The sequence below is a fragment of the Vanacampus margaritifer genome, chromosome 20 (assembly GCF_051991255.1).
Source record: "Vanacampus margaritifer isolate UIUO_Vmar chromosome 20, RoL_Vmar_1.0, whole genome shotgun sequence".
Classification (NCBI taxonomy): Eukaryota; Metazoa; Chordata; class Actinopteri; order Syngnathiformes; family Syngnathidae; genus Vanacampus; species Vanacampus margaritifer.
In genome coordinates, this window is record NC_135451.1 from 18,280,390 (window position 1) to 18,307,055 (window position 26,666).

Here is a 26,666-nt window from a genome sequence, read left to right on the forward strand (position 1 = left end):
TTTTTCTCCAGGAGTTTGTCCAGGAGAGCCTGAAGACCCAGCGGGGTTCAAAGTTGACGCATGATGAGTTGGAAAACGACTCGTAGGACTTTGTTGCAAACGTGTCCGAATATGAACAATTCATGGAGCGTCTTTGTTTTGTGATACGCAAGACGTGATTGTGTTACTTTAGCTAAATGCTTCAAATAAATCAATAAGGGGATCTTGGTTTATTCCAGGCTCGACAGAAGTCATTTAAAACCAATTTGAATAGCTTGAACCATGTCGTGTTTCCCTTGTTTTTATTGGATAAGAAAAAAAAAAAAAAAAAAAAAAAACGAAGTTGATTGCCAATAGTGTAGATAGATTTCAACACAAACACTATTCTCATGTGTTGAGCTATTATTTCCTTTTTTTCCCCTAAAGTAATGTCATTTAGCTTCCTAATAGCACGACAACTTGCACTTTTCACTTTTTTGAGAGCCATACTGGGGGCTAATTAGAGCAAATAACAAAAAATTGTCTTGTCTGACAGTCATCCTGTGATTGAATCAAACAGCAACTCTTTTCCCCAACCACAAAACATAGCCAGTGTAATTCAGTCAGTTATTATGCAACTCAAATAATGTGAGACGTAGTTATGTAAGATGTATACTTTTCCATCAGAAATACGCCACACACAGAAGCATGATGTTTATGATGAGCATTTCGCACGGATGCCGTTTGAAAATGTTGCTCAAAAAACAGATTTTTTTTCCCGTGAACAAACAACTCAGACGAGGTTGGAGTACGAGTCGTTTGGGCTGTGACGTGACATCAGCTTGAGTTTCTGTAAAGCAGAACAGACGCACGGGGTTGACGTCGGAGCATCCAGATTGAACGACAGATGGCTTCACGATGCCATTGACTGCTGCTCGCTGGTCTGAAAGGGAGGCGGGGGCGGCCGGCGTTTGCTGGGCGCCGACGTCAGAGGTTGTGGGGGGGCCTGACCGAGCGATGGCTACCCATTAAGCATTAAATCTGTTTCTAATCTGTTAGCGTGGCGGGAGAGTGGATGCTATTGCTATCTACAGGCCCACGTTTAATAACCCAGCGGCGATAAACACGCCGTGACCACACATAAATACGATGAGCGTTCCCTGGCGAGCCAATGGAATTAGGTCTCGTGGTTGGGGCTAAAGGTGAAAGGTTGCATGCGAGTAGCACCAGACAAGGCCCTTTTAACAGAGAGCAAAGGCCAAGCAGGTGGATGTCAAGCATTTATCTTCACTTGGGCACCTGCAGTAGGTTACACGTGTTTTAAAAATCATACCTAGACAGTCTCTGGAAGACCGTTGAGAACATTTTTCTTTTCTGGCAATAAATGTTCCTCCCAATTGAATACAGGATTACATCGTAGTAAAACGGCTTCCTGACCTTAAGCTGTCAAGACGATTTAGCCGTGCAGCGTTTCAAGTAGTGAGAAGAATTGAGCGGCAATCATTCAAAAGTATGCGGCTCGTCTCTTCAGGAGGCCGCGAAGCCGCCAGCTTCTTACATAAGCAGCACGGGGTCATGATTAAATGGCTCCAAAAAGTGTATCCACACACTGACAAATGGGGATACAAATAGAGCTCATGAGCTCAGCAAACCAAAGGGGTTCAATTAGTAAAAGGACAAAAGTGAGGGGACGGACAAGGACGGGCCAGCCCGGTAGGTCCGCAGCAATCACCAAAGGGTGGAGGTACCACCAAGCACTCTAATCCTGTTAGCAGAGCAGAGATCAGTGGCTAAACTTGCTAAAAAGTCAACTGCACTCAGTCAATCCCTTCGACTGGATTGTTTCACCAATTGTGTCAGGGGGAGACGCGCCCCAAAAACACGGGGTACACATAAACAACATGACCATCGAGACCAAGCCAAGCGTCCTTCTGCTCTCTACCAGAGTGATTCACCTGTGGCGTGAGGTTCCATCTTTCAAAAATCACCTTGGCACCAAAATTTAGGGGGGGGGGGGGATACAAACTACGCTGCCACTGGGTTTTATAAGTCATTCTTGTTAAATCAGGAGTTTTTGGACAACTTGAGTTGAATTTCGCTGTCCACACCCTACCTGGCTTGATTACCACCAGATCTGACAAATCTCTTTAATAGCACCTGTCAGACAATATGAATAAGGCTACAAAGTCTGAAAAACAAATGCACGACACCACAGTCAAAATAAGTTTAGGAACAAATGAGAAAGGAAGAATTGATTCAAATCTACAGTCTGCAAAGGTTCCAACGCCGTTTCCGAGGCTTCAGGACTGCTCACAGCCATTATCCACAAATGGAGAAAATTGGGAAGCTTCAAAAACCTTGCCAGGCGTGACGGGCCAACTGGAATAACTCAGAGAGTGCAATGACGAAGAATCCAAATCAGCATCCAAAGAAGCGCAGACCTCCCTGGCCTTAGTTTAGGTCGGTGTTAATAACTTAAACACAAGAAAGATACCAAAGAAAATGTGTTTTAGGTTAAGGAGGCAATTTCTTTGTCACAATGCAATTTATATTGATTTGGGTTGTATTTGTGAGAATTGTGGTAGGATTATCTGAAAAACGGAGGTGTGATACATGTGGGGAAAAAAATATTCACGGCAATCATATATATGATTATGACAGGCTCAAATTGTTGAATGATTAGGCCAAGCTGACCCCACCGTCCTCCCCAAGGGTGTCAGGAGGCACACCGGAGGGGACGTTCTTCGAGGCATGGCTCGAGCTTGCGTTCAAGTCGGCGCAATTATCCCGGACGCTTCCCGTCGCACGGATGTGCCGCGACCTTCGGCCGAGGGGCTGCAGCCGGCGCTCCAGTAGTAAGCGAAGGAGAACGGGACGTAATGCGAGACGTCCGCGAAGGAGGGTGGGGAGGGGGCGGGGGTGATGACGACAGGGAGGAAAGGGGAGATTAGTTTTACAGTCGCCAGGTAACGTTCGCAAACAATGTCAAAGCAAAAGGGAGAGCGTGGAGCAAACGGCTGCGTAATAAGCAGGTGACAAAGAGCGGCCTTCGGACCAAGAAAACAAGCCGAGTAACTAAATGAGTCCAAAAACGCTGATGCTGTTGCGTGGAGTTTTGGCTTCGAACGTGCACGAGGCAAGCGGTGCCAACAGATTCCTCCTCGCGCTAACAGTTTTGCCGACTGATTGCGTTAGCACATTAGGAGTCAATATCTCCTTGTTCTCACTCCTCTTTCTCAGTCACGACCAGATAAGACGGAGGTTTGATGAAATGCTCCGCTTCATGACTCCGAAGGCTCGCATATTTTTATTTACGGTCCACATATGCGAGATCAAGTACTCGGTGGCCCAAGTGAAAACAGATGACCTCAGCTTTCACTAAATTGCAACCTTGGCCTCGTTTATTTGTTTCTTCATCAGGCTGTAAAAAGCACGTCCTGTTATGCGGTTGTCCAAAAAGCACACTGTGGTCTTTTCAAAACACAAGCGGCGATGGAAAATGTCAGCTAGTAAAAAAAAAAACATTGGAGCAGTGTGAGGCGGCGAAATAAATATGTGCGCGGTGGCGAGCCGTCCAGCGCCGGTCTCCGAGGAAGAAGGTGACGCAATTCAAGCCGGGCGGATGGACAAGAGGGGCACAAGTATGTTGACTATTGCAGAACCCGCCCCCGCCTCGCCCCGCCTCGCCCCGCTCCCTCTACCACGTCCACGGCGGTCCCGCCCAAAGCCGAGGCCCATCTGGAGAGCCTCGTGACCCGACTGATTGAAAGCAGTTGGGGCTCACGGTGAGATACGGACACTGGAATGTGTGCGCATTGCACGCTGCCTCCCAATGTGCGGCCGCATAGCTCCTTCAGCTGCAGCCCCCCCTCCCTCATCAATCACCTAAGAATAAAAGTCTTGATAGGGCTGGATGAATAGGGCCTCCTAATCTGCCTTTACGCCATTACGTGCACACGGTGCGCATTTTTAAACATCAACTCTCTGTCTCTGAGACCTTCTCAACCTGTCCGGCGCGTGCATAAGCAACAGGTGGCGCTGTAACCCACCAGCACATTTCAGCTAATCGCAAGGTTCAATAAAGCTGACACGAATCCTTGAAATGATCAAACTTTGACAAAATACTCCAAAGTTAGGTGACATGGGCACAAAAACCAAAAAACGAAGCAATTTAGCCTTGCACCAAATATATCAGCATTGCACGGGTTTAAATGTTTCCCACCTGGGAAACCCCCAAATTTCTAACCCTCCTCCCAACCCGAAGAAGATTCTACTAGAGAATTCACCTTGCGCTCTAAGTGGAAAGCAGGTCGAGGATTCTAATGGCTGCTGACGGAGCATCCCGCAGATGATCTTCACTTGTGGATGCGCCGCGCGGTTTAAGTCGAGCTTGTGTTTTACTGCCTAATTCAATAATGAGCTGACTGGGAGAAAGCTGCACCAAAAAACAGGACAGCGCGGTTACGAGTTAAGTGGTTTGGGTTTTATTCTAAGTCGCGCGGCTTCGAGTCTGTCAGTGACACTTTTATTATCTTTTTTTTTTTAGACCTGCCAACTGGGAGTAGCTCACAGCGCTGTGCTTGTGCTTTGCAATCCTTCCATTTTCTGTAGCGCTTGTCCTCACTACGCTTGGGCCTGAGGTGGGCACCAAAGGTAGACTTTTGAATAACATGCATTTTCTTGCAACTGCAAATCCCAGTTGAAAAAAGACACAACGCATTGTGTATTTCAACACCAAAATGTTCAATCAAAACATCATTTTGTCTCAGGAACGTCTGCTAGTCAATATTGTTTATGGACTGTAACAGAAAAAGGTCTAATAATAGATGTTTCCCTTTGCGGAGACTCAAAGCGACACGGACTGCAAAGCGGCCATCGATGAGCCGGACCCATCGATGTGCCGGACCCAGAAGTCCTCGGCCGAGTGCATGCGAGCATCTTAGAAAATGACGGCTCGGAGGCTGAACGCTCCACAGTTCTAAGTGGTTGGCAAGTCATCGACAAAAGCGCTCATCCGGTGAGCCTATGAAGTCATCGCTACGTTTTAAGCGCCAGGGCTGGCAGAAGCTGCAAAGCATTTGGGAAACTATATGAAACCAGCATTATTTTGGATATGTGTGAGAAAAATTTGGTCGGCAGGTCAGCGACGGGAAGACTCGACAGCGACCACACCCGGAACCAGCTGCAAACAATAAGAACTACTCATCTTTTCCTTCGCCGCAGCATCTCTTCTCCCCTCTTGTTTGCACCTCCTCGACATAAGGATCTCCTTCTGGTCCGCACCCGCCTCCTTTTGTTTTGCCCCCCAGTAAAGTGACAAAGGGAGTGACCGGTGCATTCTGATTCACCGCAATCAACACTCACCCACTGGTGAGCCACTCAGTCGGCCTTTGGCGCACAACAGCAGCAGGCTTTTCTTTTCGAGAAAACACAACTGCGGCCAGGAACGAACAGATGGATGTCATTTGGGTTCGAACAGCAGAAAATGCTCAACCGTCATCAGCCTGCACGCATGCTTGCACTTCACGATTCACAAATTCACCGACTTCACCTTCCATGTGCTCTTTCCAAAATGCTGCAAAAGCCCTGGTGAAAATAGGAATTGGTGTCAAGGAAGTACAATAGACCCCTCTTAACTGCAGCTTTCCCCCTGAAAACATTTGGCACCACTTTGCAATGGCGACGTCCAATTCTGAGGCTGTCGGAGATTGCTTTTGGCCTCAATTCATCACCGCTTGCCAGTTGTGGAGACGCTGTGGTGACAAAGCAACGGCTAGGTTAGCATTAAGTGGCGTCCAATCGACACTTTTACCAGGATGGGGGGGTGGGGTGTCAGGAAGGACAGCCGAAGGGCGCCAAACACGGTGACGTCAGCCCCAGGCCTCATTAAATAACAGAAGATTATGATACACGAGGAAGGTGAATGACGCAACACCGAGGGATTAGATACATTTTAAAATAGGAAAAATAAAAGGGGGCAGAATTCCGCTGATGTCTGAAAAAGATCCAGAATAGAGTGCACGGTCAAAGCATGTGTTATTGTGGTATTTATGATATTATTAACATTATTAAGTGATGAATGGAAATGCCAGTCATTTGGGCATCGTGGCCACTTGGCGGGAGTATAAACATTGCGATCAATATTGCCTTTGTGGAAGAGTTAAGTAGCAAAAAAGGCACCTGGGGCGGACGGCCATTTTGCCAATTGTGTACTCGTGGCTCAGGTAACAACCAATCACAGCTCAGCCTCAGAAAACAGGTGAGCCGTCTTGACAGTAAGCAACAAAAAGCAACTTGTTGCCTGCTGTATGTAGAATTGCTCACAAAGACTCTCAAAGGAGCTCAAAGCGCCACTTTTGTGTATTTGCGTGTCTTTAAAACTCATTCAATGCCAAGAAGGTATTTTTATGTCTTCAGAAATCGGATATTCAATCCCAGATACGTATTTATATAAATATATTTTTGTTTTGTTTTTCACAAATTTTCTGAAAATGGCTGGCACTGAGCAGGTCTTAATTAGTGACACGCGCTATGACGAGCTGCCGTTGATTTACCGCACGGTTACTTCTGTATTAGAGTCTCCATCATGCACCTTGCAAGTCTTTTCATTTTGCATTTTGTGTGTTGATGAAGATGTCCCGTTCTAGAAACAGCTTATAATTCACTCGAGCAGCAGCCTTTCTGAAGCTAGTCACATTTTGGAGAGAAAAAAAAAAACATCTGAAGAAGAAACTGGAAGGCAACATCTGATCATCGCACCCGGAGCGAGGGTCCACGGGGGGGTTGGGCAAAGGGAGAATCTCGGCGCTTTAAGACGGCGACATAACACTTTGAGCCGGTCCAAGCTCCTCCCCAACACGTCTGCATTGCACCAAAGGGACGCACGCTGCGACGTTTTCTCCGGGATTCTTTCTCGCCGCGAAATGACAGAAGGAGCGTCGGTCTCTGTCGTCACCAGGGTGACTTCATCTGGGGGTCACGACACCAAGCTGACGCGCTGCGAGGACAAAAGGCGGCAGCGACATCCGTGGTGCACATTTGTTTGTTTTTTTGCCGTTCAAATAAGCAAGCGGCGTCCGTTTACTACAACCCCCCCCCCCCCCTCCCCATCATGCACATATGTCAGAGGGATTACGTGCGGAGAAAGACGAGGGGGGGAGGGGGACACGTTGACAGAACGAGGTGAATCAGCATTCTGCTCACGAGCCAAAGTGCTGAGCTCAAATTGACGTGTCCTGAAAGCCCCCGCAGATGACGAAGCATACGAAACCCCCCACCCCGGCCAAAACCGAGGATCTTTTTCCTGTTCTTCCAGCGGGGGTGTCGCGTGTGACCGACTTGTTCATCATCTACGACAGGTTGAAAGTCACTCGCTGTCAACCTCCTCATCGCGGCAGGAGGTCGTGCGGAGCGCCAGTTGGGAGGTTCGAGGGACAGTCGGCCCTCAGACAGCTCATCGGACATCATTCACACGACATCAATATTTTTTTTTTTACAGTATACATTCAAGTCCAAATTTAGAGTCGCTTGCCTTCCAGGTTGTTGTCCCACAACATGCCTGCCAAGCGGGCGACACTGAGGAGGACAAAAGGACAGCAAACTTCATCTGGGAGTCACAAAGAAACACTTTTAAGGAAGCAGACAACTGTGAAGGAGAACCTCATTTTTCCTTGAAGTCATCTTACTCATGTAATGTCCCATTTCCTGACAATGAGGTGCTAAGAAATAGTTTTTGAAAAAGTGCGTTTTCATCCGTTTCAGTGAGAGCTCGTAACTTGAAAAATGGTGAAAAATGGATTCCCTCGCAAGTCAAGGTCCACCAACCCGTTTCCACATTTTGAGCTCACACCGCAAAGGTTTCAACTTTGAGCAATTTTAGCAAATAATACAAAGGCAGGAATGAAAGAAGTTTTTGGGATTAGGGTGAAAAAGGGAAATATTCAGCACATATGCTAAGATGCAGCACGCTAACATTCTTCTTGCGGGTGTTGGAAGTTTTATGACACTTCTTCCCCGCCTACTTTTTTTTCCCTCTTCTGCGGTATTCACAGCCACTGGGCCGCTTTCATATGCTAATGTCTGAGCGATTGTGCGGCCCAACAGCCTGGAATGCTTCTCCACAAAGGAGAAATGAGATGGAAGGAGAGCACAGACAGAAACATCCGACAACGGCGAGCTGATGCACATGCCGGGACGAGCGTCTCGCCGTCAGAAGGCGTCCGACGAAAGCAAGCTCACATTTTCATTCCCAAATTGCCCCAAAGACGAGGACAAGAAAACACCACAGAGATTGACATCATCGTCACTTTCGCATTCACAAAGCAAAGAGGGGCCCACAAGGGGAGGGGGCTAGGAGGGGAGGTGTGGCCCTCGTCCCATGTAGGGAAATGGAGGATGAGGTGGCGTGGAAAGCGCCATCGGGTCGTCCTGCTGACATTCCCACTTCAGAGGCCGGCAGACAAAAAAAAAAGAGGACACACTCACACCCGTACGTCCATCACAACTCTTTGGGGACCCGGAGCAGGTGCGCCAATTAGGGGCCCCTGGGACCCTCACCCACCACACCACCTGGATGCTCCTTGTAATTGGTCTCTTCATCTATGAATTATTCATCGGAGTCTCTCTCTGAGTTTTTTGACAGAAGTCAGTTCATGTCAGCGACCTTTTGACACGCCAGCCTGGTTAACACCCCGTTGTCACCTTTCAACTCGAGTGGGGAAGGAAAAAAATGTCTTGCTCTGCGTAATCACACATGAAGGTGTGCAGGCACACAGGATCGGCATCCATGTTTTTATTTCTGAATGAACTTAGGGTTGAAAAATTCTGTGAATTTTCAGAAACTTTCCATTGGATTCAACGGTAATTTTTGACAATAAAAAGGAATAAGCCAGGAAAGTGCGGGACTGAAGCTTTTTTGCTTTGCTTTGTGTTGCAAGCCAATATTTGAGTTCAGTTATTACTTTGCTCGAGTGAACTACAAAAAAAGGGAAAAATACCTTTTTATGAACTATTTTTTGCAAGCTTATAGGCTTACACTTTTACAAGCATGATCGAGATGAGTAACCTTATTTTCAAAATAAAACTTCTTCCAGAGTCTGATATATGATTTTTTTGTTCCGTACGGCCTGGTACACCATCAGGCAGACATCCACACCGCCCACAAAAAAACAACATTACTTAAAATTATTAAGGGGAAAAATCCAACTGTGGAAGGAATGCGATTGTGTGTGCGTGTCTTATTTTGCAGATCGATCAATGATGCCATTAAACGATCAGCAAATGACAACTGATAACTGATTTTGAATCCAGCCAATCACACCCGTATAACGTCTAAGCAACCAAGACCATCTGATGCTGTAAATGTCTTGAGCTAGCCAACGTACATCAGCTTGCTACGAGCGTCACCGCCGTTGCGTTCCCTCGCCCCCTCCCGCCAGGTGTTGCCTGTACATATTCCACGCACGAAAGCCTCCGCAGAGCACAAACGCCGTCTTCAGCACCTCAGACAGCCGTTGGTCGGCCGCAAAACAAGAGGCCGATCAGTTCCACGCAAACCATTTTGCCGAAATTGAATTAGGGCAGGCCGGAGAGCGGCACGGCAGCCGAGACGCTTTTTACTGTTGACATCAAGCAACAACAACAAAAAAAAAAAAAAAAGTCTACAATGAGCCGCCTGTTTGAGTGTCCGGTCAAAGGAGCAAAAGAGCAGAAAGATGACTTGTGAGCATGTACAGACAGACGATGCAATACAGCGCGACACAAAGAGCGCCGTGTGTGACAAACGCATTCATTGCTTGCAGGATGCGTCCAATGTGGAAACTGGAAACATTTCCACCTCTTCACCTTTGGACAATAAATCTCGCACATATTCTCAAATGTACCTATTTGCGTTTTTTGTGCTCTTTCCGAGATCCAACAAGATGCTGCCAAATGTCCAAATAGGAAAGTAGTGCGGTAAAGTTTCTCTTTTTACAATGCTGACCGAGAGGCAAAAAAGCCAAAGACAATTGCAAATGGGACGGTCGTAGCCGGAAATCAAACTGTTGAACCGTTGGTCACTGGACGACCTGCTCTACCATCTGAACCAGAGACACACAAGGTTGTTCAGGTGAGACCAAACGATTTTTGGGGATCATCATCATCATGTTTGTCTTTTAACCCTAGTATGAACTAGCAACATCCAGTACACGACTGTAAAAATAGTCAAGGGCGGGAGTGTCAATGACTCAAATGTTTTTTACTATTTGCGGCAGGGCTGAGCTCTTATTACTTTACAACCGTTGGGACAGATTTATTTTTTGAGGGATACTGCAATGAAAGTGCGGCAAAATAGGGACAGTTTCCAGCATTGTGATTGGAGTCGAGTGAAAGATATGACAGGAAATAAGTTAACAAGGCACACTTTGTCCAATCCAATTGTGTCCGTGGAGAAAGCGGCAGGCAGGCAACGGGCTGCCAACACACGAGGGACACTCGGAGGTCAGCACGCCAGGCACGCCACAGTTTCCACTTCCACGCCGTGCGGCTCGATGAATGGCGGCTATTAATACGGCAGATATCGGGGGATGCCATTCCTGGAAACGCAAAAGACGCACATGCCGCTTGCGATGCTAAACACGGACGCTACGCACCTGACGGTTCCAGGCACAGTAGAGATCGCATACCAGGCTCCAGTTGTTGTTAAGCATGCAGTCCACAACGTTCACGCGAGACATCTTGCCTTCCTCTGAAGGAGCGGCTCTTCATCCCCGAGTCGCAAACGCTGCCAGGCGTCGCCGACAGACGGGAGGGCGACATCGGGGGCGTCCGCGTGTGAGCCCAGCAGGCGGGCGCCGTGCCAGCTTGGGCTGCTTGGCCCACATGCGCGTCAATTAGCGCACGTGAGTCATCCCGTGCGATGTTCCAAAGCAACGTTCCCGGCCGGGAAAGAAAGTGCTGTCCGTTTGTCTCCGGGCGTGCGGGAGAGACATCGCCGTGGTTACGGAGAAGCCTGCGGCACCAGCGAGCCGGTCTGCAGTTTGCGGCGCGAGGCTGCACCTCCCCGCGCTCGTCTCCGCAGTTGTGGCGCAGCAGCCGGCTTGCGAATGAGCAATGCAGGACTTCACCTGCCGGCCAACGACTTTTAACCTCCTCCCTCCCGGAATCTTGTCCTCAACTGATTCCCATGGCCAGTCGCTATTCATCTTTCACCATCATTTTGTTAGTGGAACCTCCCAAAATATGAGCAATTGTCAAGAAATATTAGTAGGCGTGTAGTATGTCTATGAAATGTACAACAATGAAGTCAACAACTCCCAATCAGATGCAAACCTTCAGACCAACTAGCCAAGTTCCTGACATCTTTCAAACGTGCTAGGAATTACATTTCATTTGAGTTTTAGGCGTTCCAAGCAGTCAACTGGCTTTAAGTTGCAAACCACTTGCGAGTGAGCTTTAGTCCTTCACTAGAAGTTCCCACCACCAATAGTTCGCATGGTTTCCTCACTTACCTCGTTTTGTCAATTTTCCTTTTGTTATAAAAAAAAAAGAAACATGGCTCCTAAAAAATGAGTGCTGAAAAAAGAAGTGAATGCTGTTCATCAAATTAGAGCTTGAAATCCTAGCAAAGCATGAGCAAGGTGTGCATCAAGTGAGTCAACTTGGCCACGCGGCAACGAGTGTTATGCGAACTACTGCAATGTGCATAAAGGCTTACGCCAGCCAAGGGCGTTCCTAAACTGCGGACCATCTTGTCCATGAAAAGATAGAGAAGGTGCTAAAAGTGAGGGGAAAAAAACAAACACAAAAAAACTATGATTAATCTCAGTGAAAATAAAGTGGGGAAAAGTAGCAATTAAGTCAGAAAGATTTGGTTTCAGGGTTCTGTTCCTCTTGCGAATCTCTTCTAACAATGAAGTAAGAATCCACGATTGTCGAGAGGAGGCCCGCCACAGCCCGCCACAGCCCGCCACAGCCCGCCACAGCCCGCAGCGTTACTACATTATACTATTTGATAAAAAATGGGAAAAGTGACAAAAGTTTCAATCATGTTTCATGACTGCCAAGAACTGGAAGTTACCTCCTTTGTTAATCCTAAAAGCAAACCAACTAACTCAACCCTAACCTGAAAGCCAAACCAAGTCAAACTCTCTCTTTCACTTCTCGTTTATTTTTCATTGAATTCTCTTTTATGATGTGCAAGTTCAAGTGACTCAGCTGGACTGTCACGTCTGCACCAATCGGCATTAGAGAGCCCCCTGAAAACTCACATTGCAACGACCCGCCCCGACACGGACTCGATATAATCCAATCACATGTGAATTATGGATCTCATGCGTCTGTGTGTGCGTCCCGGACAACAACAAGCGCACGCTCGTCTGTCAAATCATCCCAAACACACTTGAAAGAGAAATTCAGTTTCAACTTTGATGAGGACAGTCATTCAAATATTGAACTTTGTGGTCCGTGGATTTTGCACATTTAAAAAATTAGCGTTGCGTTAATTACTCATCATTTGATGTCCTTTCCTGCTTTTACTATAAAGCAGCACCATTGTGAGAGTTTTCACAAGATGTGGCAAATCATTGATGAAATCATTCCTTGATCACGGCGCTCCGCCGGCGATGCTTTCCTGCCAGGACCTCCAAAGCTCACACAGTGTTAGCACTAGCGGGTTAGCCTATGTGCTGCCGGCAGCCGGTTACATAAGGCTCCATCAACAACAAACACACACACGCGGCTGTTTAAATGTCACACTCGCAACAAAAAGATCATGCCGCCTGCCGGGGGGGGGGAAGCCAAAGGGCAAAATATGAAAGGGTTGGTTGGAGGCAGGTGGAGCGTGACGTGACGTGACGTGACGGGACGTGACGTGACGTGACGTGACGTGACGTGACGTGACGTGACGTGACGTGACGTGACGTGACGTGACGTGACGTGACGTGACGTGACGTGACGTGACGTGACGTGACGTGACGTGACGTGACGTGACGTGACGTGACGTGACGTGACGTGACGTGACGTGACGTGACGTGACGTGACGGGACGTGACGTGACGTGACGTGACGTGACGTGACGTGACGTGACGTGACGTGACGTGACGTGACGGGACGGGACGGGACGGGACGGGACGGGACGGGACGGGACGTGACGGGACGTGACGTCTGCCGTAGGAGGAAGCAGCTTCAGTTGACTTACAAGTCCAACAATTCAAGAGAAGTGTTGCAAGACAAAATGGAACTTATGAGTGAGATTCAGCCACACCTCCACCAGACGACGGTCGACGTCAGTGAAAGTACAGGTAAGCAGCACCCCCGCCTCACTGAGCATGAAAGTGCTTGTGTTCCGCCGACTATCAGTGCCAACGTCACCTCTCCACGCGAGCGGCAGAAATGCCAACGTCACATATTTGATGACCTTTAGTGCGGCCAAGCGGATTTCCTTTTCTCCTTCCAGGACAAAAGCGGCACACGAAGAGATGGCAAATTGCGACTGTGTACGCCTTCTGCCGAGCTTCCGTCTTCATGCGGGCTAAATATAGCACCGTCAAAAGTAAAGGCAGGAGGGAATGAGGTTATCAGGCTGTCTGAGCTAAATTTACAGCAAAACATGCGAGCATGAACGCCAGCGTCCTCATAAGCAAAGAAGGCCGTGCATGAGCAAGTGTCAGTGCGACGCCCTCTGGTTGCCCGGCAACCATTTTATGTGCACCACATTTGAGTTTGAGGGCAAAGCGGGACATTGGAGTCGGTCTCGTCCGGACGAGCGCTGCTTTGCGGTCTGTTGTGTACAATTTGAAGAGAAAACACAGCATTTGATCCAAACAGGCCATTTGTAGCATTTTGGCCCATTTTGAAAGTAACCTGTTTAAAGGATTACAAGTTACAGTTTGTCGATGGCGTTTCACATGATATGTTAGCATTAAGCTAGCAGACTTCCGTTCCTTCCGAAATTCTATTTGCTTGTGTTTAAATAAATCAAGTTGAATTCTTTTTTCTTTTTGAGTCTGGACCGTGTCGTGTTCCCCGCAACATAAAAGTACGTGCCACTTTCATTCAAACAACAATCTCTGCCATTTCCCACCAAACGGACATGAAATGTAAATAATCATCTGCTGAGTCGGGTCAAGCGAGGCCAAAACAGACGTGGCACACGTGGGGGGGTTTCTCGGCGCGACGGGGGGCAGCTGTGTTTTCACGGCTTGGGCGGCGGTCGCTGTGTGTATGATGCAAAAGGGGAGAGGCTGGCGGTTTAGAAGCGGGGGGGGGAGGGGCGACGACGCCCCTTCCTCATTAATGAGGCGGGGTGGGAAGGGGAGGGAGGGGCGCTTTATCCCGCCTGCGATGTGTTATTCAGGAAGGGGCGTGGGGGCGTTCAGTGAACCTTGAAAGTTTGTACGCGTCGGCGTAAACAACAGGATGAAGTCCCGGCATTGCCGGAAGATCACCACACTTGCTGACTTGCCGACGATACAACCGACGGCCGACGCCAAAAACAAAAAGTCTTGTTTGGACATTTATTCTCAACGATTACAAATATATCGGACATACAAACACTTCTGTGTGAGCTCAAGTGATTTTTCTGCCTTGGGTTTGCTAGCACAACATCCTGGGCAGCACTGAGATCTGCTGGAAGAGACGCAGTGTGAAAGAGGAAGAGGCAGAGAAGGTCCCCAACTGAATAACTTGCAGAGCCAATAGAATAAATGTGTGTGAGTATTGAGGTGTGCTCTGTTTGTACGTGTTGCTGTCCCATGCATGCTAAAGTCGTAGCTGTCTGTTGGTTTAGAATAAACGTCACAAGGCTATGTTAGCATTAAGCTAGAAGACGTTGAAGTTGTATGCTTTAGTTGAACTTTTTACACGTTATACATTCAAACGTGTGTTTTAATCCGTTTAAAAGTGTTGTTGTCATTACAGACGGGGAGTCTGTAATGTAGAGACAGAAAGTGTATTTGTGAGAAAGTGTCCTAAAGCGCTTGTGCCAGGTGGAATTGAACTCATCAACATCAACGCCAAACAAAAGTTATTCAATACATGGGCAACTACTGGCCCAGCTGCAAACCAATCCAGATGTTTGTTTGTGCAATACAAAATGTGCAAAACTTTGTTTTTACTCAGATTTAGTCCCGATGGTTTGACAGTGAAGCCTCATAAAATATGCATACAATGTTTTCAATGGCATTTTGACGGACTTAGTTGAAGACACTCACAATAAAACATCACCAATTCCTGCCCTGGCATCAACATGGAGAGTGCCGTCAGTGCTTGTGACACTTTGGACACGTGAATGTGGATTTTGCGGCATCCAGCTAGACACGGATTCTTTACCGAGGTTCCAGCTCGTTGCCGGGCAGAAGTGGTGCGCATTTAACTGACACGGAAGGAGATCATTATTAGATTGTTGCCTACGGTGCACTTAAGAGTGAAGCGGCTCTGGTTTCAAGCTGAAAGTTATCGACGTAAAATGGCTCCCATCGCTCGCGCGCTGCTGATCTCCATTTTATTGGCATTCACCAACCAAACTGATGGGAGGCTCCATACGCCAGCGCACACGCCATCGTTAGCCACATCATATCGGCTAACAGCCAGCAGACACCCACGTCACTCACCAGAACCGCTAAGAAAGTGAGGATGGCGACCCCAAGTGGACAAAACAATACCTGCTTCACATTTGGGAACGTTTTTGTGTGTCAGCATTGTTGTTTAATAACCCCAAAAACCCATTGATTACGAATATGCTAACAATTTGATTGCGTCACTTGCATTTATTTTTTTTTAAAGGGGGAGAAAAATATCCGAGATTTTATTTGAAGGCCATACAACCCCGGCCTACTAAGAGGATTACAGCTCGCTCTCACACACACACACACACACTTGATGCCATTTTCTGATGATAATCCAAAAGATGGCAGCAGCGCGGACATGCGCTGGGTCCGAGCTGCAGCGTGATGATGATTGCAGTGACGCAAGCACTCGGGTCGGCGCGCACAAGCAGAAAGTCTTCCAAAAAAAGAAAGATTATCCACGGAGGATAAACGTCTCTTTGTGCTGCACTTTTTTAGCTCTTAAACAAATGTCATGGAAGGGAAGGACAGGATGAAGACGGTCATTCAATGAGAATGCTGGGATTGTGTGTGTGTGTGTGCGTGTGTGTGTGTGCAAATGCGAGCTGAGAGTGATTAGGCTCACATGGACGACACTTAAGCAGGCACAAATCAACAACTTGTACCACATTCCCCAAAAGTCTTCGGTGTCGCTCGCTAGTCGAGGGACTTACCTTGCACGGCGCATCTCGCAGTTGGCGCTCCTTGCTCCCACGCGTCGTCATCATTTTCACCTCAAAACACTCAGGTGGGGTGACAAGTCCGCGGGGGGCCGCATGGAGCTCAGGTGGGCGATGACGAAAAAAGGAGAAAAAAGGAGAAAAAACAAAAACAAATCCTAATCCACGCCTTCCTTCTTCTTCATGTCCAGTTCAGGTGGCAATCTGAACAGGAAGAGAGCGCATGTATTCATTTTGTCCATCGGGGTCAAAGTGCACTGAATCCTACTGACAGCCGGTTTTGTTGAGGTTGCGCTGACCTCACTTGGACACTTAAAAAGAGCAACATATTAGCAACGGCTGCCTTGTGGGACCCACGGCAACGCAATACACCGTAATACACTCATGGTATAGGACGCAGGTGTACCTAATATTATGAACAACATTGAACGTGCACACGATGACGAAAAAGTATCAGCATTAAAGTCATGTGTTCTGATGTCACCTGGCAATGCTTTCCAAATGCGCGAGCACATAAACACACACTGAGTGAGGAGTGACATTTACGTCACCGTTAACCTTGCACAGTGTTGCTTTGTAGTGATGCTGATATTTGTGTCATTATTTAAAAAGGGAAAAAGATGACATTTCTCTACGATATCGCGTGCACGTCACAAACAACACAACTCGATGGCTCGTCACGTTGACGTGCTCGAGCCGCATGCCCGAGAAAAACGAACAGTTCCATGTCTTTTTCTACATTTGGCAACATTTCCAAAGTAGCATTTGAAGAATGCATGCAGCCCACACGACGACGACCACAGATCGTCCGTCCGTCCGTCCGTCGGATCGTCCGTCCGTCAGCGATCCTACCTGTTATGAATCCAGAGAAGAAGAGGCAGGCCGTTGCTCCATGTTCGGTGGCCACTCGACAGCGGGAGGCTGCGAGGCGCTCAGCCCGCCAGTGGAGCTCCTCGGGCGGCCGCGGACAGCTCGAGCCGCTCGCTACCTGCTCCAACTCGGCTGGACTGAAAAAGGCGGCAGCGGCGGCAGCAGCGGCGGCATGAGACGCCCCTCGGCGCCCGCTCATTGCTCACGGCGACCCGGCCACAACGGAACCTCCGCTGTTCAGTCATCTCCCCCGCGGCCAAACGTCCGACATCGAGAAAAAAGAAACAATCCGAAGAAAAAGACCAAAATGGAGACGAGTGTGGAATGTGTATTCCTGCGAGTTCCCAGTTGGCGGCGCGACCGCGACCATCTGTGCCGGAGATGGACGAGGCGGCTGGTTTGATGAAGCCCCGCCTCTTGGCCCGCCCCCTCGCTTGACGGCGGCCAATCGGATGGCCAGTTTAAATTTGGAGTTTTTACGACCGACCAATCACAGGGAGTCTTACGTAACAGTTGCTATAAAGAGCAGAAGAGACCATAACAACATTGACCCATGGCAACTTAAGCATCTACGGACAATAATGGAACCTTTCTTTTTCTTTTTCTTTTTCTCTTTTTTAAACGACCAATACAGTACAATAAAGTTACAGTCTATATGTTAGTTTAGATGTCACTTGGTGCTTAAAGATAGTAATGGAAGTGTGAAAAGTTACTATTTTTTTAAGAAATATTCTATTCACTTTACATTAAATGAATTGAGAAGCTTCATTTCATTGGGCCGGTGCTTCCAAAATAGGGGGGGGGGGGAGAGTTTGTTTTGCTATAGATAAAGTGTAATTGCACATCCTCTACAGTAGGTGTCATGTGATCTGAACAGTTGTACTTTTTACAATTTTAGATACAAATGATTCTATTTGTAGCTGCGGTGGAGCGCAGAATTTTCTTCTTCTCCCAGAAGAGCGTAACAAAAACTATTTGGAAGTGCTGCTTTTAGGCCATAGCCCTGTCAAATAGAAAAGTAGTGCTTTGCTGCCATCTTGTGGAATCTATAGGCAATTATACAGTTGACAACACTTTTTTTTTAAAAAATCCAGCATTTGAACAAGGATGTGTAGACTCATTTTTGTATATCAAATAAACAAATAATAGACAAATAAACACTAGACATTTTTTTTGTATGTTGAAAATTCCTCATTTTCTGCAAATAAATACTTTGAATGAAAATAGATGAATTATATTTCTGTTGTCAGAAGTTCATTAAATAAAATAGAAATATTCATTGGAATCCAATTTATACCCGATAATAGATAATAATCTTTTTTGCACACAGCATTTGAGGGATTTGAGTCTCTCCATGTTTGTCCACAGCCATTAGCAAGCAGAGTTCTTCATTTGATGATGATGGCATGTAGGGCAGGGCATGAGAAGCCTAAAAAAAGGTGTCGGTGGTGGTGGTGGTGGTGGTGGGGTGTGGCATGGGTGTGGTGGTGGTGGCGTTAGAGGGGGTGCAGCACACAGCTGATGCAGACAAAAACAAAGGCTGACAGTGTTCTGTTTGCAGGCTCCTCGGCGGGACAATAGACGGCGGGACAATAGGACCTCCTTTGACCCAAAGTACTGCTCGGATCCCCCCCAGTTTCAGGGGGCTAGAGCGCTATTGTCTAAAAAAAAAAAAAAAAGACCCCATTTTGAGACAAAGGACAAGTTAAAGCCATGTGAGCAGCAAGTGATGCCAAACATGCCAAGAGTGCACAAAACAGCCTGGACGGCATCTCAAGCATTCGCTCGGCCATGTTGTCACGCATCAGAAAATAATGTCTGTTGTGGAAAAGGATTCACTTTCATCCATTTGGGCCCGACAATATTTAGGCTGGATTTTTAAAGCACTTCGATGGTCCTGGTTATTCAAAGATGAATCACCTAAACACAGAAAAAAAAAAAATATATCAACTTATCCACTAGATGGCAGAAGGTTCCGTGAACTTAACAGCTTATTGTCCAAATAAACTAACCTCGACTGAATCCTAAGTTGTTGTTAAATGACTACTAAAGTACTACTTGAAGTTTGGCAACGACTGCAGTCGACGGCTGAAAGATGGCGTAAGAAGAAGCCGAGGGTCGCGTCGCGGCCGTCTGCAAGTTGTTGTGCTGCACGAGCGCATCTGGAGTCCGCTTTGACGACTGGAAGCGGGCCAACAGCGCTAGCAACAGTGGCTCTCGGATCCGTCCAGTTCCTCGCTGGAGGGGGTGTGCTGACTTTCTATTTGTGTGTTTGCAGCGCACGTGGCTGGATGGCGCCGAGCCATGGAAGAATGCATTTGTTGAAAGAAAAGCTGTTTTGCTGAAGGACATCAGGTGACATGGACGGACGGACGGGCTACTTGGAACCCTCCCGCACTCTTCAAACACATCTTCATGTATTAAAAGACACTTTTTAAGAAACTTGAGACTATCGTGTAACATTACTTCAAGAAAGTCTTTTGCTTGCACAATTGCACATTTTGCTTGTCCTAAAAATGGCTGCTTCAGACCAAAATGGCCGACTTCCTGTACGATTTCACGCATGGCGTCCTTGAGACTTTTTGGGTGTGTTTTGTTATGATGCTCGAACAGTTTCTTTCTTTTCAATACTCGATCCGGCTGAAAAGTCTGCTTGAAAACAAAATGGCTGATTTGCTGTTCAATTCAATCAAAGTGTCCTTGAGACTTTTTGGCGCATCCCTTTATGACGGACCATTCCGCCAATTTTGCGTTGATCCGTGAAAATCATTTTGTCCGAAAGGAAGTTTGGAAGGTCATGGTCGTGTTCTGGAGCCCAAAAACGTCTCCGCTTTTTAGGACACGAGTCAAAGCATGTTGAGGCCACTCCAAAGAGTGATGAGAAATGTGCCTCCTTGGTGGAGGTAACGGTGCAGTGAAAAGCATCTTTCATGATTAGAAGGTGCGTGAGGAAAGCAAATGCCGAGGCTTCGGATGACGAGCTCTTCATTCAAATGTACAATTGTGCTTTTGTCCCCTTTGTGCGACGGGGGCCGCAGTTGACCTGCGGCCCCTACTTGCTTTTCTCTCGCCGACAAAGCCTCCGCCGCCGATTGTGAAAGTTGCGGCGCTTTCTGTGGCGTCTCGCTTTCACCTGACTCGGCCCACACAATGGCACCTGCGGGTTCCCATGGCTGTGCATTAGCGCTGCGCTAGCTTCAAGGAGACACATTCGTGAGGCAGGTTGTTGTTGTGTTGATTCAAGTCAATCAATGTTGTTTGTGATAATGTGCTCTATGTGGCCCCATCAATTAAGCGCAACAATCCAATTGCTGCGGCGCCTTCAGTGCCTTCAGTGCCTTCGGGCTCGCATTGCAAACGTCACGGTTCATCTGTTTCCTGGGTTTGGTCATGTGACGTCAATTTCAGCATACCTGAAGCAAGTTGCAACTCAAATTTGTCCTCTCAAGCCAACTTGAAGAATCCAAATACACGCGATTAAATAGTGCAATGTGACCCCCGACCCCCCCAACTACAGTCTGATGTTTTATGATAAGGACTTTTTGCCTCTTTTTCTTATCTTTCGCACTCCCAAGTTTGGAGCCAAAGTAGGAATGTAAAACTCTCCCCCAAATGTCTTTTGCTTGTGCTCGCCGGCGAGAGTCGTCTGGCAGCTCGTTAAACGTTTTGTTTTCCTGGCAATTTTATGGACCTCGCAGCCACAAAATAACAACAAACAAGCCAGCGAGCGCAATCACGGCGATCTGCAGGGCAGGCTCGCCTCGTTGTGTGCTTTTCAGGTGATTAGGAGTCAAGAAGTGTACCGGCGCCGCGCGTCACTGACTCCCAGTCGCCGCGACGACGAAACAAAACATTCTTTTGGCGTTTGAAGCGTGTTTGCGCTCTTTTCATGTCCACTTGGGCTCCTCTTCTGAGGGGTCGCGACCCCCCGAGGTGGGCGGCAACAAAAGGATCCGCAACGCCACACTTTGTTTGCGTAAGAGGTCATTCCCAACCAGTCTTCCAAAAATCATCGTTTGCTACTCAAAAATTCACCAATTTGATGCCAATTTGCTGTTTTTGTGCTCAGGTCGAAAAAAGTGAGCATATGAAAAGTCTACACACCCTTGTTGACATTTTTGTGAGCATTTCCAAACCATTAATGTGACATACAGTCTGCTCCGTTCACATTTTTGGTTTAGAACTTTCGGAGAGGCAAAGTCAAAATAGACTAATCAACTGACATATTGGTTGCACAAGTGTGCACACCCCCGTACAACTGGAGATGTGGCCGTGTTGCCAATCACATTGACACTCATGTTAAATGGGTGTCGGCACAACTGCCAAAAATGTAACGTGCCTCTACTGAAGGCTGAATAAAGTTGAGCTGTTTTTTTTATCTTAGCAGAAGACGGACTGCTGTTTGGAACCGTTAATCCATCTGAAGAAAAACAGCGACAAAGCAGGATGCTGCTGCCGCCACAATGCCTGACCTTATTTATTTATTTGGTGATGAGGAATTATGGCCAAAAAGTTCAAATCTTCCAAAGGCAAGTGGGAAAATGTGTTACGGTCCGATAAAAGGGGTGTGTAGACTTTTTATAGGCATTAGGCTAGTGATGCATATTGACAGGATGAGTATCCTCCTGTGGCTTTGCTTTCAACTAAACGGGACCAGATTTCACACTGACCATGCAAATGTAGCTGCCATGTCTAACATAAAACTATTGCTTTGGTGCCACCTTGGAGTCAAGGGACTGCTGTGTGTTGAGCTAAAGGGAAGACAGTTCAAGTTTATTCCTTTGCATGATTTCCATGTTGGTAGTTATTTGTAATTCATTTTACACGTCAATGACATCATGAAAAGATATCTTTGCTTTTCCATAAATTGTTTTGGGGGGAAATCTGACCCTCGAAACTCTCCTGGTCACACGCATTTAAGCAAGACAAGAGACTGTTTTAAATTGTGAAGAGCAAAAAAAAAAAGCCAAATATGTCTGCTTGAATGTTTTTCCCGTGGAGTGTGTCGAAAATGGAAAACATTCTTGGGAAGACAATCCAACAGTGTCGTCCAATTAGATGAGATTGGAAGGCGCTTGCTCATAACTCAACATCATGTTGGTGGACGTGTGTGCGGCCGACACACACTGCGCCCACTGTGTGTGTGTGTGTGTGTGTGTGTGTTTTCCGTGAGTCAGAGCGCAGTCTGGACGATGGCGACTTGAATCATCTCTCGCCATCTGCCACCAACGTCCCGTCCTCGCCGTCTTTCCTGTTGATGTCTTTTGTGTCTCACACACAAAGTCAGAGCCGAGACGCAAATTCAAAGATGTCCAAATGTATATTTGCTGATGTTCTCCCATCGGGATGTCCAGTCAAACCTTGTACTTGTGCTTGCCCGTCTTGCTGATGACACAAATATGCTGAAAGCAGAAGAAGAAGAAAAATAAAAAGGATGTCAGCCCACATGATAATGCAAAGACAATCACACTTATGTGGAAGAATCCACATCAAAATCCTGTCACAACATTTCGGTTCTTCTTTTATGATGTTGGATTTCATTTTGACAATCACTTGAAAATGCATTTGATATGTACAGGAATTGCGATTCCGGGCGTTAGCATGCTAGCCATAGCAACTTCGGAAGAAACCTGCTCGGTGAGTTTAGCTTTCAGAGGAAAGGTGAGGTCGGGGGTCATCACTTTGATTTACTCTCTTCAAAAGGACTCGGGCGGGCTTACGTTCAGGTCGCGGAAGTACTCGTTGTAGTCCAAGGCGTAGCCCACCACGAAGCGGTTGGGGATCTCGAAGCCGACATCTGCGAGCAAAGACGACAGACGCTTCCTTTGAAAAAGGGGAAGGCTGGCGTGCGCGCCATCTTACTTTGATTCTACTCACAGTCCGTCAGGTTCTGGTCCATGTTGGGAGCCCGCTTCACCAGCAGACTGCAACACATTCGCATGTTCAACTTCAAGCCGTCATGAATGAATCCCCGTGTCCCAATACTTTTGTCCACGCAGGGATCGCCACGTGGTCTCGCGTCACACGTTTGGCATTTCCTGCCGCGGGGGGCACCGGGGGGGCAAACGCATGCAGATGGCCGAGAGAGGCCGACTCACCCCGCGACCTTCACCATCTTGGGTTGAAAGGTCGCCACGTGCTTCAGAAGGGCCTTCATTGTCTTGCCTGTGTCAACAATGGCCTTGGCCAAGTGGGGGGGGGGGGGGCAAGGGGGGGGGCGCAGTTCAACATTTTATATCATCTTTTGTAGAATTATTTATTTTATTGACAGTTGAACAAAGATGTTGAAACAAGACTCACCTCCACTATCAGCACGCTCTTGGAAATATGAAACAAAAAAAAGAAAAAGAAACACACACACATTAGTGACATTTGCGTGGTTTGACATCCATTTGAAAACGGCGCGTCTCCATGGCAACGAAGTTGAAGCATGGAGGAGAATCCCTTGGAATGTGGTCAGCGTGCGTTCTCCACGGCAGTGACGTCGAAGCGCTTCTACATTTGGGACGCGATGGCGGCGCTTACAAAATCTTTCGCTTTCAAACGCTCTTGCGCTCCGCCGGCATGACGCAAGCGCGCTTGAACGCGACGGAGACCTTTTGCCGATGACGTCACACGTACCGCAGACTTCCACCAGTAAACAAGCGGAAATTGCTTGACTGATGATTCTGGTCATTGATGAGGTCAATTGCTTGAAAAGGAGACGACAGAACGCAGGCCACAATTTGCATTTGGCAGGTCGAAAATTCAGGCCGACTTCACTTTCTCATTGAGGGACGTTTTGTGCGTCCTGTTGCCACAAATGAGTGCGCCGACTTTTCCTGTCTGTGAAGCTGGTGTCTGAGGCGGACGACATTTCGGAGAGTAGAAAAATGCACGCACCGACACTAGAACACCTGCAAGATGTTTTCAGGCATGCGGCAAGAGTCAATAGTTCAAAGTAATGTCGTCGATGTGCTACGACGTGAATTTGGAGTCAAGAAAGTCACCTTTCCACGCAGGAAGGAGAGATCTCGGCTGCCGATGATGTGCAGATCTTCGGTGGATTGGTCGTTCTGTGGAAGACAGGACGACTTGGAGTGACAACATGGAACTCGCATGCACACGCTGAAGGAAGATTTCCATTTGTGGGGACAAATGATCAACTTTTTGAATACATCATGTCAGCAGTGGGAAAACATCACATGGCTTGTAATGTGGGTGACATCACAGCCCTGGGGGGTGAGGGGGAGGGGGGGGGCAGGTCACATGAGTCATTTATGACCTGCCAGCTTGAAAAATTTCATGGCAGCCGCCATTTAAAGATGCTATCTGTAAGATCCTTGTTTGTGACCATAACAACAACACCCTTTGGACGTGGTTGGTCTTTTTGAAAAGCTCCTTGAGATTAAATAACCCTAAAATTTGAAGACATCTCTCCAGAACGAGCACTTTTGTCACCTGTGACCACACTATTAAGTATGTCAAATTTCCACATGTCAACATTCCATGTGTGTTATCATCCTGGACACAAGGCGGTCGATGATGATGATGATGATGATGATGATGTGAGGACGCCTCCAGTATTTTCTGTGTCCTTGGGTTGTCCTGCCTGAATGTGGCCTGCACTCCGTGAAAAACATGACAAAGGCTGACATCTAGTGGCAGAGACGTGACATGACATCGTGTTGCGTTGAACTCTTACTTTTTATTGAAATGAATTTCTCCATCCATCCACCAGTAATTTTTTTCCATGATTGTCCTCATTAGGGTTGTTGGTAACTGGAGTACACCACACAAAGTACACCAATGCACTACCAAGCATTGACTTGTGCTCTTTTAGCATAAAATTGCTCAACATAATCAATCCATTCAACCCTGGATTGAAATGCTAAATGCCAGAGTTTATAGTGATCATATTCAATTGTTTTTCCTGGGAAATAAAAAACCCACACGTTGTCTTACAAGACATTATGTACGCTACTTTAATTAAAAAAAAAAATATTACAATTTTTTCCACAAACGTACGACTTTCTGATTAGATTTACCATGATGATAATCTCATAAAGCTTTTTTTTTTTTACCCTTAAAAAAGGACTTTACTCTCCCATACAACTTGACTGATTTATAATTAGTATTACCCTGAAAAAGTATGGCTTTCGTTTTGTGACATTACTTGTTCTATTTAAAAAACGCCCAGTGATCTTTTTCCCCTTCAAAAGCCACGCACGCACCAGGTAGCTCTTGAGTCGGATGAAGTCCACGCGGGTCTCCGGGTACTTGTTGGAGTTGCGTCCCAGCATTTTGATGCACTCCATCAGGTCGACGCAAAACTTGTAGCCGCCCTTCAGCACGCACAGCACCACAATGTTGCCATCCACAAAGTCCTCCACAATGTAGTGGGCCAGCCGCTCGGTCCTGCAAGGACAAAGTCCAGCACGTGAAAACAAGCTGCTGACCGGATGAAGGCGCCGCCGCGGGTCGCACCTGTTGACGACCACCCCGTGTGGAATGTAAACGCTGTGGATGTCGTCGCGGTAGTGCTCCGGGTAGGTGAACAAATCCAAAGGGTATCCCGGCCAATCGTCTTGGATCTGCAACGAGCGGATGGCGTGTCAAGAACTCAGCCACATTTACAGCATGAAATTCTTTCCAAAAAATCGTCATCGTGTATTCGCAATGGCTTTTTCTCTTCATTTTATTTTGGCTGCACACTTCCAGTAAATGCTAGTTTGTTTGTTGAGTTTTTTTGCCCAATCGGATTTGAGCCTCTGCGAGTTGTCATGTCAAGCTAATCTGCTGAAGTCCTTCATGATCAGTAGCAATTGACATGTTGCCAATAGGACTGTTTTTATGTGTTTGTTTTTAACCAGAGCAACTAGCTGGCCCACAATGACATCAGCCTTTTTCTGTCCACTTATTGGTTCATCAGAGCACGCCAAGTTGGAACCTCTGCACACAAGAATGCAACGCACCACCGCCATCTTGTGGCATTTATAGGCAATGACATCCTTACAAACAAAATGCCACAAATATATATACAAATGTCCTAGTACTATTTTACTCAACCAATGTAGCCAAATAAAGTAACCAAAACACTACAGATAATCTTTCTGTGTCAAGCAAATTAAAAAACAAACACACATTTGTGGTTGAATCGAACCAATTGAGCGGCTTTTTGAGTTGGCGTCAGACGTACCACAATTCCTCTTTTCTTGCCGCCGTGCTCCATTTCTCACAGCGTTGATAGTCCTGCCTGCCGGGGGTCAGAGTTCACAGGAATAGGCCGGCAGCAGCGCTTATGCGATCGTTCACCCCAAAAATGTGCACAAATGTTGCTCTTATCTGCTGGCGACGAGCGAACGTTGGCGACGATGTGCATTTGGCGAGCGAGCGACTCACCACTTTTGCTGCTTTCTCGTCAGGAAGACGACTACAAAAAGTGCAGTCTTCGTGGCCACACGCGCCGAGCGATCACGCTACACTCATTTGCCGCCCCCCCCCATTCCGCTGGTGGAGAATGCGAGAGATAATTGCCTTCATGTGACAGGCCTGCTGCCGGCCAATCAAGACACGCAAACTTCACGACAAATCTT

General features: G+C 47.2%; 2 protein-coding genes across 6 annotated transcripts in view; both read right to left on the reverse strand.

The window, feature by feature from the left end:
• The window catches only part of LOC144040077 (rho GTPase-activating protein 21-like), a 45,152-nt gene extending 27,655 nt beyond the window's left edge, over positions 1-17,497 (reverse strand). For 3 of the 4 annotated variants that reach the window (XM_077553882.1, XM_077553880.1, XM_077553879.1), the window contains exons 1-2: positions 17,074-17,497; positions 16,216-16,425 (exon numbers count right to left, since the gene is read on the reverse strand). In XM_077553882.1, the coding sequence (XP_077410008.1) occupies positions 16,216-16,269 (54 nt within the window). In that variant the 5' untranslated portion in view covers positions 16,270-16,425; positions 17,074-17,497. The remainder of the gene's footprint in view (positions 1-16,215; positions 16,426-17,073) is intronic. The other variant, XM_077553881.1, reaches the window with a different exon arrangement.
• A 4,419-nt stretch (positions 17,498-21,916) lies between these two features.
• On the reverse strand, positions 21,917-26,506 carry LOC144040290 (phosphoribosyltransferase domain-containing protein 1-like). Of its 2 annotated transcripts, XM_077554387.1 has the most exons (10): positions 26,473-26,506; positions 26,270-26,326; positions 25,558-25,664; positions 25,305-25,488; positions 24,081-24,146; positions 23,392-23,409; positions 23,190-23,272; positions 22,969-23,015; positions 22,812-22,888; positions 21,917-22,493 (listed from the first exon to the last, which is right to left on the reverse strand). In XM_077554387.1, the coding sequence occupies exons 2-10, from the start codon at positions 26,300-26,302 to the stop codon at positions 22,446-22,448; spliced, it is 663 nt and encodes a 220-aa protein (XP_077410513.1). In that variant the 5' UTR covers positions 26,303-26,326; positions 26,473-26,506; the 3' UTR covers positions 21,917-22,445. The 2 variants fall into 2 exon arrangements, with proteins under 2 accessions (XP_077410513.1, XP_077410512.1); XM_077554386.1 differs by lacking the exon at positions 26,473-26,506 and having other exon boundaries at positions 26,270-26,462.
• Positions 26,507-26,666: the final 160 nt, after the last annotated feature.

Bases quoted from the DNA above. Each gene is read 5' to 3' on its own strand.
- LOC144040290 (XM_077554387.1), bottom strand. From the start codon at position 26,302: ATGGAGCACGGCGGCAAGAAAAGAGGAATTGTG. The intron at 25,489-25,557 runs GTGCGACCCGCG...TTGTCCTTGCAG, and splicing joins CACGGGGTGGTCGTCAACAG to GACCGAGCGGCTGGCCCACT. The intron at 22,494-22,811 runs GTAAGCCCGCCC...TTCTGCTTTCAG, and splicing joins AGTACTTCCGCGACCTGAAC to CATATTTGTGTCATCAGCAA.